This window comes from Corvus hawaiiensis, chromosome 20 (genome assembly GCF_020740725.1).
Source record: "Corvus hawaiiensis isolate bCorHaw1 chromosome 20, bCorHaw1.pri.cur, whole genome shotgun sequence".
In the NCBI taxonomy this organism is placed as follows: Eukaryota; Metazoa; Chordata; class Aves; order Passeriformes; family Corvidae; genus Corvus; species Corvus hawaiiensis.
The window spans coordinates 3,610,392-3,625,749 of NC_063232.1; the positions used below are offsets into that span (position 1 = coordinate 3,610,392).

Consider the following 15,358-nt stretch of genomic DNA (forward strand, 5'->3'; position numbering starts at 1 on the left):
GTGCGGGAGCTGTTCTTGAACTGTGTACACTTTCAGTCCAAAAAAGGAGAAGAAAAATTGTTTTGAGAGAGTATTTTATGCATAGTGTGTGATGCATATGAAGTTTGAGGTATGGTTATTCCTAAGTCCTAGATGAAATGTGAGAAAAAAGGTGAATTGGAGCAAACCTCAGTGAATTGTTGAACTCTCATGAGTGAGGATGAGTTGCTGAGGAAGGTTTTTTGCAGTTCTTATCACTGTCGTTTGTGTAGCATCTTTTGAGTCTCTTGCCTGCTGCACACGGGTGCACTGGAGGATGCCTGGGCTGGTTTCTGTTTCACATTACAGTTTTCAGGGTGAAGTTTGAATGCTCCAGTTGATGTTTCAAAACCAGTTGAATTACCCCTGTAGCAGGGGTAGGGCCCTTCAAAAGGCTGAGGGAGATGTTTGGGATTTGGGAAGTGCTGGAGTCATCTCAGAAAAAAGCTGTCTTCCCTTGGGAATGAGAGTCCTTACATGTGCAGTGTTTGGGCTTTGTAGGGTTTGCTTTGGACATTCAGTTCTGGAGATTTGGGTTCTTTGGCTCATGAAATTTTTTTTGTGGTGTGCATTAACTGTGTGCTATTTGCCATATTGGGACAACCAGGAATCTGGTGTTCCTTGGAAAATGTCTTTAGGAAATAAGCTATCTTTGTTTCTGTGACATACTTTTAAAACCAGAAAACCCTTATGTTTGTACCCTTCTCAGTTTTAAGTCATCGCTCTGTGGTATTTTTAGTCAAGGAAATGTCTACATCCTTAATTTCCATTTCTGAAGGGAGGACTTCCTCCTACCTCTTTTGGCTGATTTTGGTGTTATTGTGACCCTCCTTGGCAGAAGAGAGCTGGATAAGCTCCATGGCAGGGTGTAAGAGCTGTTCCTCTATGAAAATCCATGAGGATTTTCCTCCCTCAGGGATTCTCTGTATCCCAGGGTGTTATGTGGTAACTGGTGAGTGGATGCTGGAAATATGGACTCATTGGAAGTGGATGTGCTCAGCATCCTTCTATTTTTATTTTTTTGGTGAGGCAAGTGGGTAATTGATCAGAAGCTTCCAAAGATGTTAATGTGATCTTAGTTTTTCCCATTATGTTCCCCCATAAAATGCAGCAAAGTTGTATATGCCCTGGGTCCTGAGATCATGTATTAGCAACTTTTCTGTAAGATCATAAATTACAGGAGGGATTAAAATAGAATTTCCAGGAGAAGAGTATCTTGTCAGCTGAATTTGATCAACCCCATTTTGGTAGAGCACAAATTCTATTTGTATTTGTAGCAGGAGAGAGAGAGAGAGAAAGTGTTATTTAAAGATGAAGCATAACAATGTGATCCTGAGATTTGGCAAGAGTTTGGATGTAAATTACACATGTAAGGATGCAACCAATTTTCACCTTTGGAATGGCAACAAAAATTGCTTTGAATGACTCTTTAATACTTAATATTTAGTGTTTCAAAAACTATTACTTGAAGTACCTTAAGTAGCTGGTAACCTGTGAATAGGGAATCTTTTCCTATTAAAATATGAAGTATAAAAACCTATTTTAATTTTTTGGCTCCCTTTATGGAGATGGAAAAGTATTCCTAGGATAGAGTCAATGTGACATCTTGAATTGACAGCTGTAATGCTCCTTAACTTGTGTCACGTCTGTAATTGGCTAAATTAAAGTTTGCCATGTGTCATGGAGAATATGTCAGGCACTGTACAGCATTGTGAGTTACTGCTTTGGATGTTCATAAATAAGATTATATTGTACATTAATGGAAATTTCAGGGTGTGAAAAGGGTTGAATTCAGATGTTTGGGCTTTTCTTAGCATCTATTTTTCAAATACTCACATTTCTTGATTTATTAATTATTGTATTAATAATTAATGGAGAGAATGTTGTTCAGTATTGATAGTAATGTAACTTTCGTACTGTATTTCTAGCAAGGACAGAAATAGTGATTTTTCCATCAATAACTTTGTGAGTAAAGGGAATGCAACTGTGTGAGATTAAAGTTCTTGGGAATTTATGGTGTATTTGGGATTTTATGGTTCTGTCTGTCACAGAAGAAGAAAAGGCATCTGCACATGTGGAATTGTCATGGAAAATTCAGTAGTTAGTTGTCCTCAACTTGGAGAAGATACATTCATTGTTTCTATTCATTCCAATAGCATATGTCCATGTGCTTTGACTACAAGTTTCTGAGTATTCTGCAGCATAAAACTGAGTGAAAAAAGAGTGAAAAAAAGATTAGAGAAAGTGTGGGAGAGGCCCTGAGCTTTGAGGGTGATGCCTGTGTCCTGCAGAAATGGGAAGCACAGTACTCTGGCACATATTTAAATGACCATTACTCAAGTTGTCTTTAATTTTAGTGTTGACCTTTTAACATTTTTTTTTTTTGCTTGTAGCATGCAAAGAATTTTTCATCTTTTGGAGGGGATGCCCAGCAGATTTTCATACATCTGTCTGTAAGCTTGGATATTGTAGCTGGAATACATGTCCTTCAGTTTTAAAGCACAGAATTATCTTAAATCTGCTCAGGCATCAACCTTCTGGTAGGTTCTTGAATGAAAACCTTCTATCTTTTAGGATTGTCCTATATATTGATATAGTAGCTCACTTGCCACCCCATCCCACAATACTTCGCAGAATTTTGTGGTCAGGCTTCAGGGTTGACACAGATCAGTTTGAACCCCAACTTCTTTTCTTCATCACTGAATTTTGCCATCTGAATAGCTGCCATATGACTGCTGATAAGTGGATGTTGAGGAGTGACTGAAGGACTAATGACTGCTCTGGAAGTGTTTGGTGCTTTTTTACTGAAGACTTTCTACACTGCTAAGTCAGTGTGAGCCTGCAGCCCTACTGTTAATGCTCTGAGCACTGGGATTTCAGGTGGGAGATGATACTCAGCCTTGTGCTGTGTCCAGTAGTTTGAATAAATAATTTTTTATATGGAAGTTGGACCCATTAAGCTATCTTTAGCGATCTGTCAGGAATGGATGTGTTAGTATTTTCTGGTGTATGGCATATCCCCAGGATGCAAAGTTGGTGTTTTTGTTTGTGTTTGAACAGGTTAATGATTATCTGGTAAAACAAAATGCTACTGGGAAGATTTGTTTTGCAAAGCTAGCAATACACTGAAGGGTTTTACTTCTGTGACTCTTGACCTGTAGTTTTGATTTGTTTTATGTGTGTTGAAGCATTGTGTCTTGAAGGGTCTGTAATTCATGAAATCTGGTCAGTGTGGTTTAATAGGTTAGTCCATAAATACAGCCTGATTTTGGTTTTTTCCATGAGGTAGTTTCATTACCTTATTATGAAGTGAAATCACAGAAATAATTATTCACAAGTATTGTTATCATGCCTTGGATAAGGCCTTTCGAACCAACTGCTGAAACACTCCCTTCACCCTTCATTTTTTTTGCCAGAGTAAACTTTGAATAAATATCCCTGAATTAATTTTGTGATTCATTGTAGATCCCCTGTGCAAGGCAGAGCCTCCCTTGCTCTGCCATGGGTTAGTTACATCAGAGCTCAATTTACTAAAGCTGCCGATTTAAAAACAAAATCTCCCAACTCGGGTTAGACTATAATCTCATTCTTTGCTCTCTTTATATCACACTTAGTTTGCTCAAAAACAAGATGAGGAAAATTCCCAAAAGGATGTGAAATTTAATTAGCAAATGTTGGTTAAGCACTTCAAGATGGCACAAAAATTACTCTAAATGCAGAAATGTCAGCTTGTTTTGGATAGCTGAAGGAAAACTGAGTCTACCCATGAGACTGGTCTTTTATCCCTGAAGGTAAGAGATGGAGACAGGATATTCCAGCAAGTGGCTCCATGGACATGGAGCAGGTGACTGCCCTGCCCTGGGACAGCTGTGTCAGGTCTGTGTGGCCGTGCGGTGAAGGGGTTTGGGGAACTGCTCTGCTAAAAATAGTCCCAGTTTTTAACCTACTGTGTTTTTCCAAGTGAAGAACTGCTTTACTCAGGCAGCGCCTTCAAAGTGCTGCAAGAATCGAGTCTTATTTCTGATTCAGACTTTGTCTATTTCCTGGGGAGTCTTTGATAGATTTTTTAACCTTTCTGTGACTCATTTTCCCACATGTCTGCTGAAGATAGTTTGTACTTCTGCTTCTGAAGCATTTTGAGTTCTGGAGATCAAGCTGAAATTACACCGTGATTGTTGCCATTATAATATTGATTTCCAAATTATTTCTAACTTACTCAAAATTCCCTGCATATGGTGAATGTAAGTGTGAACAGTAGCTTTTAAGAGAATACTGAATTGGATCTGATCAGTAGTTTGAGCTGGCCAAAGACAAAAATATCGTCATACCTTTAGAAATAAACATTGTTAAATCATTTCCTTGTCCGAGAAGATCAAATTAACACAAGGCCAAGTATCTCTTCAGTTCCTGAATCCATTACTCTTATCATTGCTTTTTCTCCCCTGGCTATCTTCACTTAACTGCTTCTTTTTTGATTGTTTGCTCCTGTGTGTCCTGTAATTTTTATTTTTTTAATATTGTCCATTTGATGCTACTTGATTTCCCCATCTGTTTTGCCATAGAGTCTGGGAATGTCAGTGAAATGGGACATTATAACACAATTTCTGGCTTCTGAATTGCAAAACAAAGAAATATTTCTTTCTGCCCCTTCTAATTGTCAGTATTTGGTGAGACAAGACAATTTGCCAGCCTGGTTGGCAGCTGTATGAAAGTATTCATGACCTAACTTTATCTTTGTGAGACACGAGGCAGAATTCCAAAGTCTGTAACAGCTCTTTTAAATGTGTATATATTTAACCTCTGCAATTTGCAGGATAATATGAAAAGGTAAAAAATGCTTGTCTGAAAAACAGAATCTTGCTGTCATTGACTGAGCAGAGTTGGAAGCTGATTTCTGGTGTTGTAGTTTATCAGGGATGCTGAAAATGAAGATGAGCAGCCTCTGTTCCGGCAGAGGAGGGGGAAGCAGTGCAAGGATCAGAGAGAGTTAATAAACAGTGAGGAACTTTACAGGAGGATTCTGGTTGGCTTTGGGTAGAGCAAGAGGAGGTTTGTCATGATTAGTGAAAGGATACAGCAGGGAGGAAAGCCCGGATGAGGTTGTTTACAGTCTGCACACACAGTTACAGTTTTATGCGAAAGGATGGCTGTATTTAAACATAATCTGGACGTATGGAAATTGGAGAGGTTACAGCAGGAAGCTGGCACTGCCCTCACTGGCCAGGAACTAGATTGATGAAGAAGAATCTGTGTCTGCTGCAAACATGTGAGCAGATGCTGAAGGGAGAGAGGCAGATGCTTTTGGCTGACAGGTCGTAAGGTTGCCTGCAGAGAAATAGGAGTTCAAGTCAAGCACTTACATCCACAATTCCAGAATTAAGGTAGTAAGATAGGGAGAGATGAGCAGAATATTGGTGGTAATTCTACTGGCAAAAATGTGGAAAAAATCTCTCCCTCCCCTTGCAGAGAGGATAAACAAGCTCGTGCTGTAGGAGCCTGGGAGATAAGGGGGGGTCTGAAGGGCACGTAGAGGGGTCAAATCAGGAGAATGTGCAGGCATGTGGATGTGTCTGTAACAGGAAAAGGAGGCTTAGAGGGAGGGACTATTGTACTTCAGTGTCATTTTACGTGTTGTACTCCAGGGTTGATTTTATCTTGAAAGAAATGAGATCCCATGCAGGATCCCCATCCTTTAGTTCCTTCCACACCTTGTAATTGCCAATATGTGACCATGTGTTCTCCTCTGCTGTTACCCCCTTATCTCTGCTGCTGTTTTGCCAGTTCCCTCAGGGAGGAGGAAGAATGGTCCCCCACCACTGATAACTTCATGTTTTCTTTTTTTTCCTCTCTGTGCTTCTCACCTCTCATATTGACCATGAATAGGCTCCTTGTTGCCTTCCTCTGCTGGCAACTTTCATTTGTTTCCCTTTTAAAACAATTTCCATTATGAACATGATCACACTTGCAGCTTTCAGTAGGAAAGTCATCAGATTCAGTGTTTTCCTATCTATTATGTAAAACTTGTGGGTTATGAGGGGGTTTAGGTTGACATTTTTGGATGGATGCAGGATGTTCATTCTTGTACTCCACGCCCTCTCTCTCATCTTTCCATGTCCAGTGCAGAATCTGGAGAGATGGTCAGATGCTCTCACTGCAGTTGGTTGTGAAAGATTTCAAGATGAGCACAAACCTAACACTCTGTCCACTGCAGTTCTTGTGAATGGAGAAATAGCTTTTATAGCATCACAGAAAGTGAGCGTGGCTTGAACTTTCAGCACCTGGGTTAATGATCAACTTGTGGGTTTGACTGAATATTGAGAAAATAAGGAGCAGATGTAACTTGACAGAGAAAACGAGAAAGGACCTTGAATCATGCAGAAGTTGACCTATATTTGTGTGTGATTTTCAAGTGGTTGCTCTCCTGATCCCCTCTGCATTCCCAGATTCTTCAGATCTCTGCACATGAAGCTGCTGAGGGAGCCTAGGTTAGGGCATCAGCAATTCATCAAACTAAGATTTGTACTTTCATAACCTTTAAAGTGTTTGAGCATCTTTATACCATGGAGCCAGTTCATTTAATGATGAATGTGCACCAGCCTGTGACAGGAGTAGTTATCACATCAGTAAACATTGGACTGAGCTGACAGCTGTGTGCCATAGCTTTAATTCCTGTGAAAGTCCATGTAAGAAAGGAAAATTAGAGGTTTTCTTTTGGCTGTGGCTGGGGTTTAGGGGTACATTGGGGTGCTCAGGGGTAGCTCTCTGCTCTCACAACGTGTGCAGCTGAACTTGCTGGCTTTCTGACACTGTGCCTTGATTAAATGGAAATCATATGACTCAGACCCATTAGACCATCACATAGTAGGTAAAGCTGTACTCTAATGAATGCAGTGTGAATGATGAAGTATAATAAATGTTAATGGTGAAGCATTCTGTTAGAGCTTGTCAGTTGGATGTGAATTATAGGTACTATAATAGATCTATAGGTACAATAAAGCACACTACCAGTGATCTGTAGTATTGCTTTGAAAGATAAACTGTTGTTTTTTCCTTTGATTTTTCATAGCTGAAAATCAGCTTTAAGAGGTAAGTGTAAATTTGCCTCATTATTCTGGGAGTCCAACACATAAAGCTTTGTTTGATGGAGAGTTAAGGAGGAAAAATCCCCTGACCAGAACAGGAATGATAAAATATGCCAGATATACTTCAAGATCTGCTGAGCTGATTTTGTCTATTGACTGATAATGGAAAATGCAGTTCAGAAGTATAACTTTATAGGTGATGTTTGTGAAAGGATGTGGATTAATGTGCTTTGAAATGTAGCCATTGAGGCAGGGATCAACAGTTACTTCATTTGAAGGTCTGATATGTCTGCTGGTCTCTGGGCAACAGGTTGAGAATGTGTTCCACATCTGATAGAATTCTGGATTTAATATGTAGGCTCCAAGGATTACATCTTTTGAGCTATCAGAGAAAACTATTTTCTGTTAAAAATCTATTTATGTCCCAATTTTTTGCTTAGAGCCATAATTCACCTGCTCAAAACACTGATGGGGAAGGAGGGTTTAATCAGTTTATTTGGATCTTCAGCAGCTGGAACCATACCCAGCCTCAGGCATGCTCAGACTTTGATAGGGAACTTGTCTGGATTTCTTCAGTATTTTAAATCTTCCCCCAGTCAGTTTGCAGTTCAGTGTTTGCTCTCCATCTGCAGCTAGAGAATGCAAAGTAGTCATTGATTGTCAACTAAGCAGGATTGTTTTAGGGCTTTGTAGTATATTCAGTTTCTGGCATCCCATAGGAGCCAAACTATGCTGGCATTTGAAGCTGAGCTGGTTTTCTGCTTTGTGAGTGCCTTTTTTACTGACTACTTGAGTTAAGCTGCTGTTGGATGGTGATGGCATTCAGGGCCTGACTAATGCACTGGGATTTAATGAACTGTAGGTGACACTGAGTGCAGCCCTAAGACTACCTGAATCTGAAAGTCAGCAACAGTTCATGGAATCCAAAACCTTTGTAGAAGAAATGAAAGTGAACTTCATGTTGTGCTAAGAAAATTTACTGTAAATGCAGAGTCCAGCTATAGACTATTATAACCTCTTTAACATTTATTTAAAGTGACCTACTTTTCTTGTCAAATTCTCCTAACCCAACTGGTAACTGGTAAAAGGATGTATTCCAACAATATAATCCTCAAATCTTTGTGTAGACAATGCTGACACGTCTCATTTTGAGCCCATTTAAGACCCGTTAGCATGTTTCAGACTGAAGTAACCTATTAAATAAATACATCAGGAAGAAGCTTTTACTGGTAATGGTTGTTTTGCTTAGGTGACTATGGCTGTAATGTATTGTGAGTACATCTGGTACTTCAGTGCTTATCAGCGATCTTTTTCCCTTTAGGCGGTTTCCTAGAAACATGATTGCTTGCTGGTCTTGATCTCACAGCTTTGTGGAGACTCCTTCCCTGATAATGTCAAGTTCAGGCTACCCTCCGAACCAAGGAGCTTTCAGCACGGAGCAGAGCCGGTACCCGCCCCACTCTGTGCAGTACACCTTCCCCAGCACCCGCCACCAGCAGGTAAGGGGGACACCCGAGAGCCTCAGCCTTAGCCAGGCTGCAGTTCAGGTGTTTGCTGTGCCAAAAAGGGATTATTTCTGGTTTTTGAACGAGGGTAACACCAGTCATTCATGTTTGGAAACACATCCATGTGCCCCCGCTGGGGAGAGCTGCTGCCAGTCTGCTTAAATAAATACTTGTGGAGGGGCTTCTTCTGTTTTGTTTTGCCCTCCTTGCCCTTTATTAATATAAACGTCCTGGTTTTATCATTGGTTTCTGATGGTTTGAATAAATTCAGTAGGGGTTCTGTTCCTAAACTTCTGTTGCAGTATTGGGCTAGAATCTCTCTAAGATACTTGTCAAAATTCTGTGCAAGGTGGAGAATGTGTAAAAACTTGTGTTACACTGATTTTTTTTTTTTTCTGAAGCAGCCATACCAGTGCTGCCAGCTGAGTTCTGCTGGCCAGAAAGGGAGTAAAGGATTTCTAAGGGTATCGTACTTGCTCATTTCTGCCAAGCATTTATTCTGCCATCCTGTGCTCTGTGGTGTGGTGGGCTGTGGAGGACAAACTGTTGGCTTTACAACAGTTTAGGTTTCCCTCATTTTAATGAAATTCTCCTCCTGCAGCAGATACTTTGGATGTTTTCCTCTACTTCCATGTTAGCAAAAGGAAATTCAAAAATTGAAGCTTTTTGGCTTGCTCTGTGTTTATTTTTAGATAATTTATGAAAACGAAATCTCATGGGTAATGATCTATTACATGTCTTGTAGAGCTTTTCTTCGGTTTAGTGCCAGCTGCATATAATTTTTAAAAGCGAGTGGTTGATGACACAGATATACAAATAAATAGTCTTGTACCTCACTTTGATTGTAAATTGTATCAATTGGAAGATGCATCTTGTGTGACTCTTAGTCCTGATTTATAGTGTCTGATATAAAAATGTCTTGAGGTGATAACAAAAGAAATTGCCTCGAGGTTGCTCTCGTTTTACCATGTTGCAGTTGGATGTGCAAGACTGATTTTAAAGGATATTTTTGAAAGGCTATTCATCTGCTGCTGACTCATTTGTGTTTTGTTAGCAGTTGTTAATAAATTAGGTGGAATTCCTAGTATAAATATTTAGTCTCTTTCAAGTTTATTGAAATCTCGGAACTGCCATTTGCAAACGTTATTTTTTGAGCTGGAATAAGGCTTCATTGATCCAGTGTAACTCTGTATTTAGTAGCTTTGGAAATGATTACGATCACCGAATGCTTTTGGTCCTGTCTCTACCCTTGTTCCTATTAACACAAGAAACGTTTCCCTCAGGAATTTGCTGTTCCCGACTATCGCTCGTCTCACCTGGAAGTCAGTCAGGCAACGCAGCTCCTGCAGCAGCAGCAGCAACAGCAGCAGCAGCTCCGGCGCAGGCCCTCCCTGCTCTCCGAGTTCCACCCAGGCTCTGACAGGTGAGGAGGCTGAGCTGGAGGAGTGCAAACACCGATCTTGTGCATGCAGCTGCTCTGGGGTTACCTGAGGACACGGAGAGTGGACAGCAGCAGTGAATCAGATGATGGAGTTTGCTTCCAGTTTGCCAGTGTCTTCCTTCCCAGTAAAGGGGTCACTGCATGGGGGATGTTGGGGGATGGTCAATGTGCATCGTCACTGCTGGTACAAGAAAGTTTTCACACGGTGTCAAGCGTTTATTTGAAGAACATTGAATGTTCTCTGAACATCAAATCTGGAGATTAAAATCCCACTACAGATCAGACTAATATTAACTGGATTGTAGTAAATTAGCAGGAACATGCTTCTGTTTAGGGGAGAGATTAAAATATGGTTTGTGCACTCAATTCTATAGTGTATTAGTCTGCTGGTATACAGTCATAAGCAAGTGTTAATGCCTGTAACAACCTCTTCTTTTCTTGCACTCACTGCTTGTAAAAACCCTTTTTGCCTTGGACTCTTAGTGAATATATCTGCTAGGAGCAACTTTATATGCAGGATTACTGCTGGAGGTTTATTTTGGCTATAACTGACCAATCTGGTTCTGAACAAATACCCATGATGAATGTTATGTAAATACTGGTTTGGCTTAAAATCTCATTAGGATATTCCCAGAAATAACTTGATGATAGTGAAATCTGGGGCTTCCATATTGCCTTCATCTTGTGTCAGCAAAATGTCAGTAAGGCTCTGTTTTAATGCTGAGAATCACAGCAGCTTTTAGAGTTCTCAAAATTGAGTTTATAGCAGTAGTAAATCACACCCCTCCCCACACTGTAAATTTGTAGAAGCTTATTTGGTAGTTCTGGCAAACTGCAGGAAACTGCTGCTGTCATCTCTTCAGTAGCACTTCATAGGAAGATGTTGAAGCACATGAGGGTCTTTTATGGACATCCTGTGCACTGCAGTGTGAAGCAGCAAGTGATAACTGTTGAGCATTTTTCTGAGAAGGAGGAGTCTTTAAATGACTCATGGATTGAATCAATGACTGCTTCTGTCATAGAGTAGAATTTTAGTAGAGATCAAATTCCAAACAGACTCGTGGCTCATCTCAAGCGTTCTGTGTATATTTAAAAATTATTTGGCTACAAAATTTAAATAATGGAGCTGTTGTGGCCATCTTCAGTGGAATATAGTACTGTCTTTTTCTCATGGATTTTTGGTGTGTTTATAATTTGAATCAGAGCTTTGATTTGAACAATATCCTTGTAGCACTGCTGAGTTTCTTTAAGGTTGTGTAATGATAGGAGTGCCTTTGAGATTCAAGTTCACTTTCTCTTTTCCAATGGATTTTAACTGTTGTGTTTTTAAAGATCATACTTAAACGTATTTATCTGCTTTACTGTTTAGAAGGAGCTTCACCAAATTGCATCTTCTTTAAAATTGAAAAGTGTCAAGGATTTTTCTTGTATCAAAAATGTGTATTTTAATAGTTTATCTCTTCTGTATAGGCCTCAGGAAAGGAGAACTGGATATGAACAGCAGTTTCATCCAGGTCCATCTCAGACAGATCATGATTCACTGGAATCTAAGCGACCACGTCTTGAACAAGTGTCTGATTCTCATTTCCAGCGTGTCAGTGCAGCCACTGTCTTGCCTTTAGTACATCCTCTGCAGGAAGGGCTGAGATCTGCAGATATTAAGAAGGTAAAGCCATTTTCTGTTACAGTGCTGAAGGTCTAACTTTCTATGTTGCAGTGAGCTAATCAATTTTTTTCCGTTAGGTAATTTTTTTGTTTGTTTGGGTTCTTTCTTTAATCCCAAAGATTTACTTTTACACATTATCAGAAGCTGTGATCATGAGTCAGTGTTACTCTCTTACACAGTCTGACTCAAACCCAGTAAATAGACTGGAATTCTGAGTTGCCACTACTCTCTTACATCACTGAAACCTCAGTTGTAAAATGATTATAGCATAGTGCATGAAATATTTCTGCTTTTCAATTGAAAGTTGCTGGCAAATGCATGCAAGTCCATTTTTTCCTGTAATTAACATTGGTACTGAATAGTCAAAGTACTTCCTTCCACCCCCTATTCCCTTTTAAGCATTTGAAATGAATCTGCTTATTTACATAACACTAATTATACTTGTCACTGTCCCATTTTGACTAAATCTAGGACAATCTAGTTTAGGGTGGGTATTTTCTATTGTAGATATTGAATATTAGAGCTAAATTCAAGAGAACTTGACGTTTATAACCACAGCTAACTCCTGATGTGCTTTATCAAGCTAGTCATGATTATATTTGAGAATATCCTCCTCAGTATAGGTGCAGAGTATTGAGGAGTGGCTGTCAAGTAACCCTTCCTTTAAAAATAAAAGTTACTGTTTACATTTATGAAGATGTATTTTTAAGAGGGAGGCATTTTGGTCTTACTTTGCTTTCAAGGTAAATATTGCAGTGTGGTGGTTTTTTAAAAGGTGGACTTTGAAATTACAGGATCATAAATAGGCTGTCAGTTAATTCTAAAAGATTTAGAGCATTATTAAAACTTTAACTGACTTCTCAACAGAGCTATAGATAAATGGAAATTGTTTTTAATTCCTGGCTGTTTGGTTTCTGAGCACTCATTCCTGTGTTATGACTGATTTCTCTCTATCCCCCCCCCAATCTCCTGTCCCCATGGAAGGACCCAGCTTTTGGAGGAAAGCATGAGGGACCATCTTCTCCAATTTCTGGTCAGCCTTGTGGGGAGGACCAAAATGCTTCACCTTCCAAGCTGTCAAAGGAAGAATTGATCCAGAGCATGGACCGCGTAGATCGCGAAATTGCAAAAGTGGAACAGCAAATCCTGAAACTGAAGAAAAAGCAAGTAAGCATTGCAGACACTGCTCTTGTCTTCTGCCAGTGAAAGAGGTGTGGAAAAATTTCTTTTGGTGGTGGTGAATTTTTTGGTTATATGAACCAGATGAAGAAGTTAAAAAGGAAAGGTTATGTGTATGATTTTATTTTAAATAAGTTGGACATCACATAGTTTTAAGCATTTTTGAAAGTAGGAGAAAGCCACATAGGAACAGCAGCAGCAGATGGGTTTATATTTGAAACTGCTGTGAAACAAGGGCACTGTGACTGTAATTTCAGCTTCAGAGCTGCCTGCTGGCTGAGGGGAGGATCATCTTTCTTCTTTCGCAGTCTGTGCAAGGGGAGAATCCCTTGCGTGCATCTCCAAAACCAGAGCTTGTACAAAAGTCCCTGGATCATCTGCTTTCCCAAGGGCAAGAGATCCTAATATCTGGAGCTAAGGTTAGCCTTGTGGGAAAGTGCAGTAGGAGGGGTGTGAATAAACACAGAGAGCAGAGAAATAAAGGAGGAAATATCTTTTTTTTTTTTTTTTGTATGGTCGTGGCTATGCTTTGCATCAGAGAACTGCACTTCAGCCACTGGAAGCAAAGGAAATGTTTGCTGGCAGAAGTTGTTACTTTCCCTGTAGCTGTTGTGGCCAAGTAAACCCACCCTTCAGTTGAGGCATCTGTTAGTCATTGACAAAAACAAAGTCCTTGTTTCCTTTTCCTTTTCTGACTTTCAAAGATCCAGATAGAAAAAGTGCCAACTTTACTTTTTTTTAGTTTAAACTCTGGAGGAAATGAGAGTTACACTGTAGGATTTGTTAACTTGTAAGTCCAGGATAACAAACGGACAACTCTCAGGAGCTGTGTGTTTTTATGGTCTGGAAACATTTAATTACGTCTGAATTTTAATGACCTGTAAAGTGACCTCCAGCAGAAAACCAAAAGAGGATGTCACTGAGTACCTGTTTGTGTGTTAATGATGCTTATCTCTCTGTGCACCTTTCCACAAAATCAGCAAGTACTGTGCATCTCATCTATGAAGGGTCATTTGTGCACATTTGTGTGTGATTTGACTTAAAAAAACCTACAAAGTTGCTCTTGAAATAACTGAGCTCATGTCTTAGGGTATTCTGCTAAAATTTTAGGGAATTCTTGCACAGCAATGTAGCACATTCTAGCCAGGACTGCAAGGCAGGATGGATCCCTGGTGTCACAAGTTCTTTGCTGTATGTTTGTGGCAGGCATGGGTGAAGGATATTTGAAAAATGAAGATGTCACTGAACCAGATTTATTTGATGTGAAAGTAAATCACAGCAGTGTAGTAGCTAGGAAAGGATTACAGGGTGGGTTTTTTTTGGTTTTGGTATTTTCTTTTTTTTGCCTGTTTGGTATTGTAACAGTCTTGGAACTTTAATGCATGTGGAGTGGTTTATTTTTGCTGTGAAGTACCTTTAGAATGATGTTCTCTGTGGAGTGTTAGAAGGACTTTTGTACCTTTTGAAACCATAAGGCAGCAGTAATGGTGACACTTGAACATCTACAGTACAGGAAGGCAGCTCTGGTTTATTTCCACTGTGAGAAGGCAGCTCTGATGTAACTGTTCTCCTAAGTTGATACTTTTGTTTAAAGTTAAATAATGATAAATTACAAAGTGACTGTGGCTCTGTCAAACTGAAATAAGTCTGATTCAAGGCAGGTGAGTCTTGTAAACAGGTAATTTGGATTACCAGTAGTACAAAAAATAGTCTTGTTATTGTTCCTGTGGGCACTAAAACCATTTCATTCATTCCTTGTCAGTGCAAAGCGAAATAAGAGGCAGTGCTGACTGATCAGCTGCGTATTTTATCTCTGGTGACTAATTACTGGTGGGGGGAACATGGATGGCTGATTTTCTTTCTTTGGTCTCTTAGCAACAACTTGAAGAAGAAGCTGCTAAGCCTCCCGAGCCTGAGAGGCCTGTGTCCCCTCCTCCCGTGGAGCAGAAGCACCGCAGCATTGTCCAGATCATTTACGATGAGAATCGGGTGAGTGTCCTCTGCACCTCACCGGGGGGGCTCTCACTGACCCACAGAGCTGACATTCTTTAGGTCTTCATTTACTTCCATGGGGCAAATTTTACTTCTGTTTTACTGATTTGCCCACCCCTCTTTTACTGTTTGTTTGCTTCTCTAAATGAAAGACATTTTTATGACCTTTTTATTCTCGATCACAGGAATCTTCCTTGTATCTTGTAAGCAGTCTGAGCTGTGGGTCTTATCCTTAGAGCCTTGTGCTGAGATACATGAATTATATATAAACACACACATACATATCCTTTCAAGTGTGTGATATGAAAAATGCCTCAGAAATTCATCTTGAGTTCCCTATTCCTCACATGAGCTGACAAACTTGGCTGAAGACTCTACTTTTAAATGAGCTGAAGGGAAAAAAAACTGCGTATGTTGTAGAATTTTGTGCCTTCTTTATAAACTCTGACTTCTGGCACTTAAGATTTGGATAAAT

The 15,358-nt window shown here is 39.8% G+C and overlaps 1 protein-coding gene across 2 annotated transcripts in view; it reads left to right on the forward strand.

Annotated features, from left to right (window-relative positions):
* Positions 1–15,358, forward strand: part of NCOR1 (nuclear receptor corepressor 1) — a 55,939-nt gene that overhangs the window by 4,765 nt on the left and 35,816 nt on the right. For both annotated transcript variants that reach the window (XM_048324803.1, XM_048324802.1), the window contains exons 2-6: positions 8,422–8,599; positions 9,889–10,028; positions 11,517–11,712; positions 12,697–12,879; positions 14,767–14,880. In XM_048324803.1, coding sequence (XP_048180760.1) covers positions 8,492–8,599; positions 9,889–10,028; positions 11,517–11,712; positions 12,697–12,879; positions 14,767–14,880 — 741 coding nt within the window. In that variant the 5' untranslated portion in view covers positions 8,422–8,491. The remainder of the gene's footprint in view (positions 1–8,421; positions 8,600–9,888; positions 10,029–11,516; positions 11,713–12,696; positions 12,880–14,766; positions 14,881–15,358) is intronic.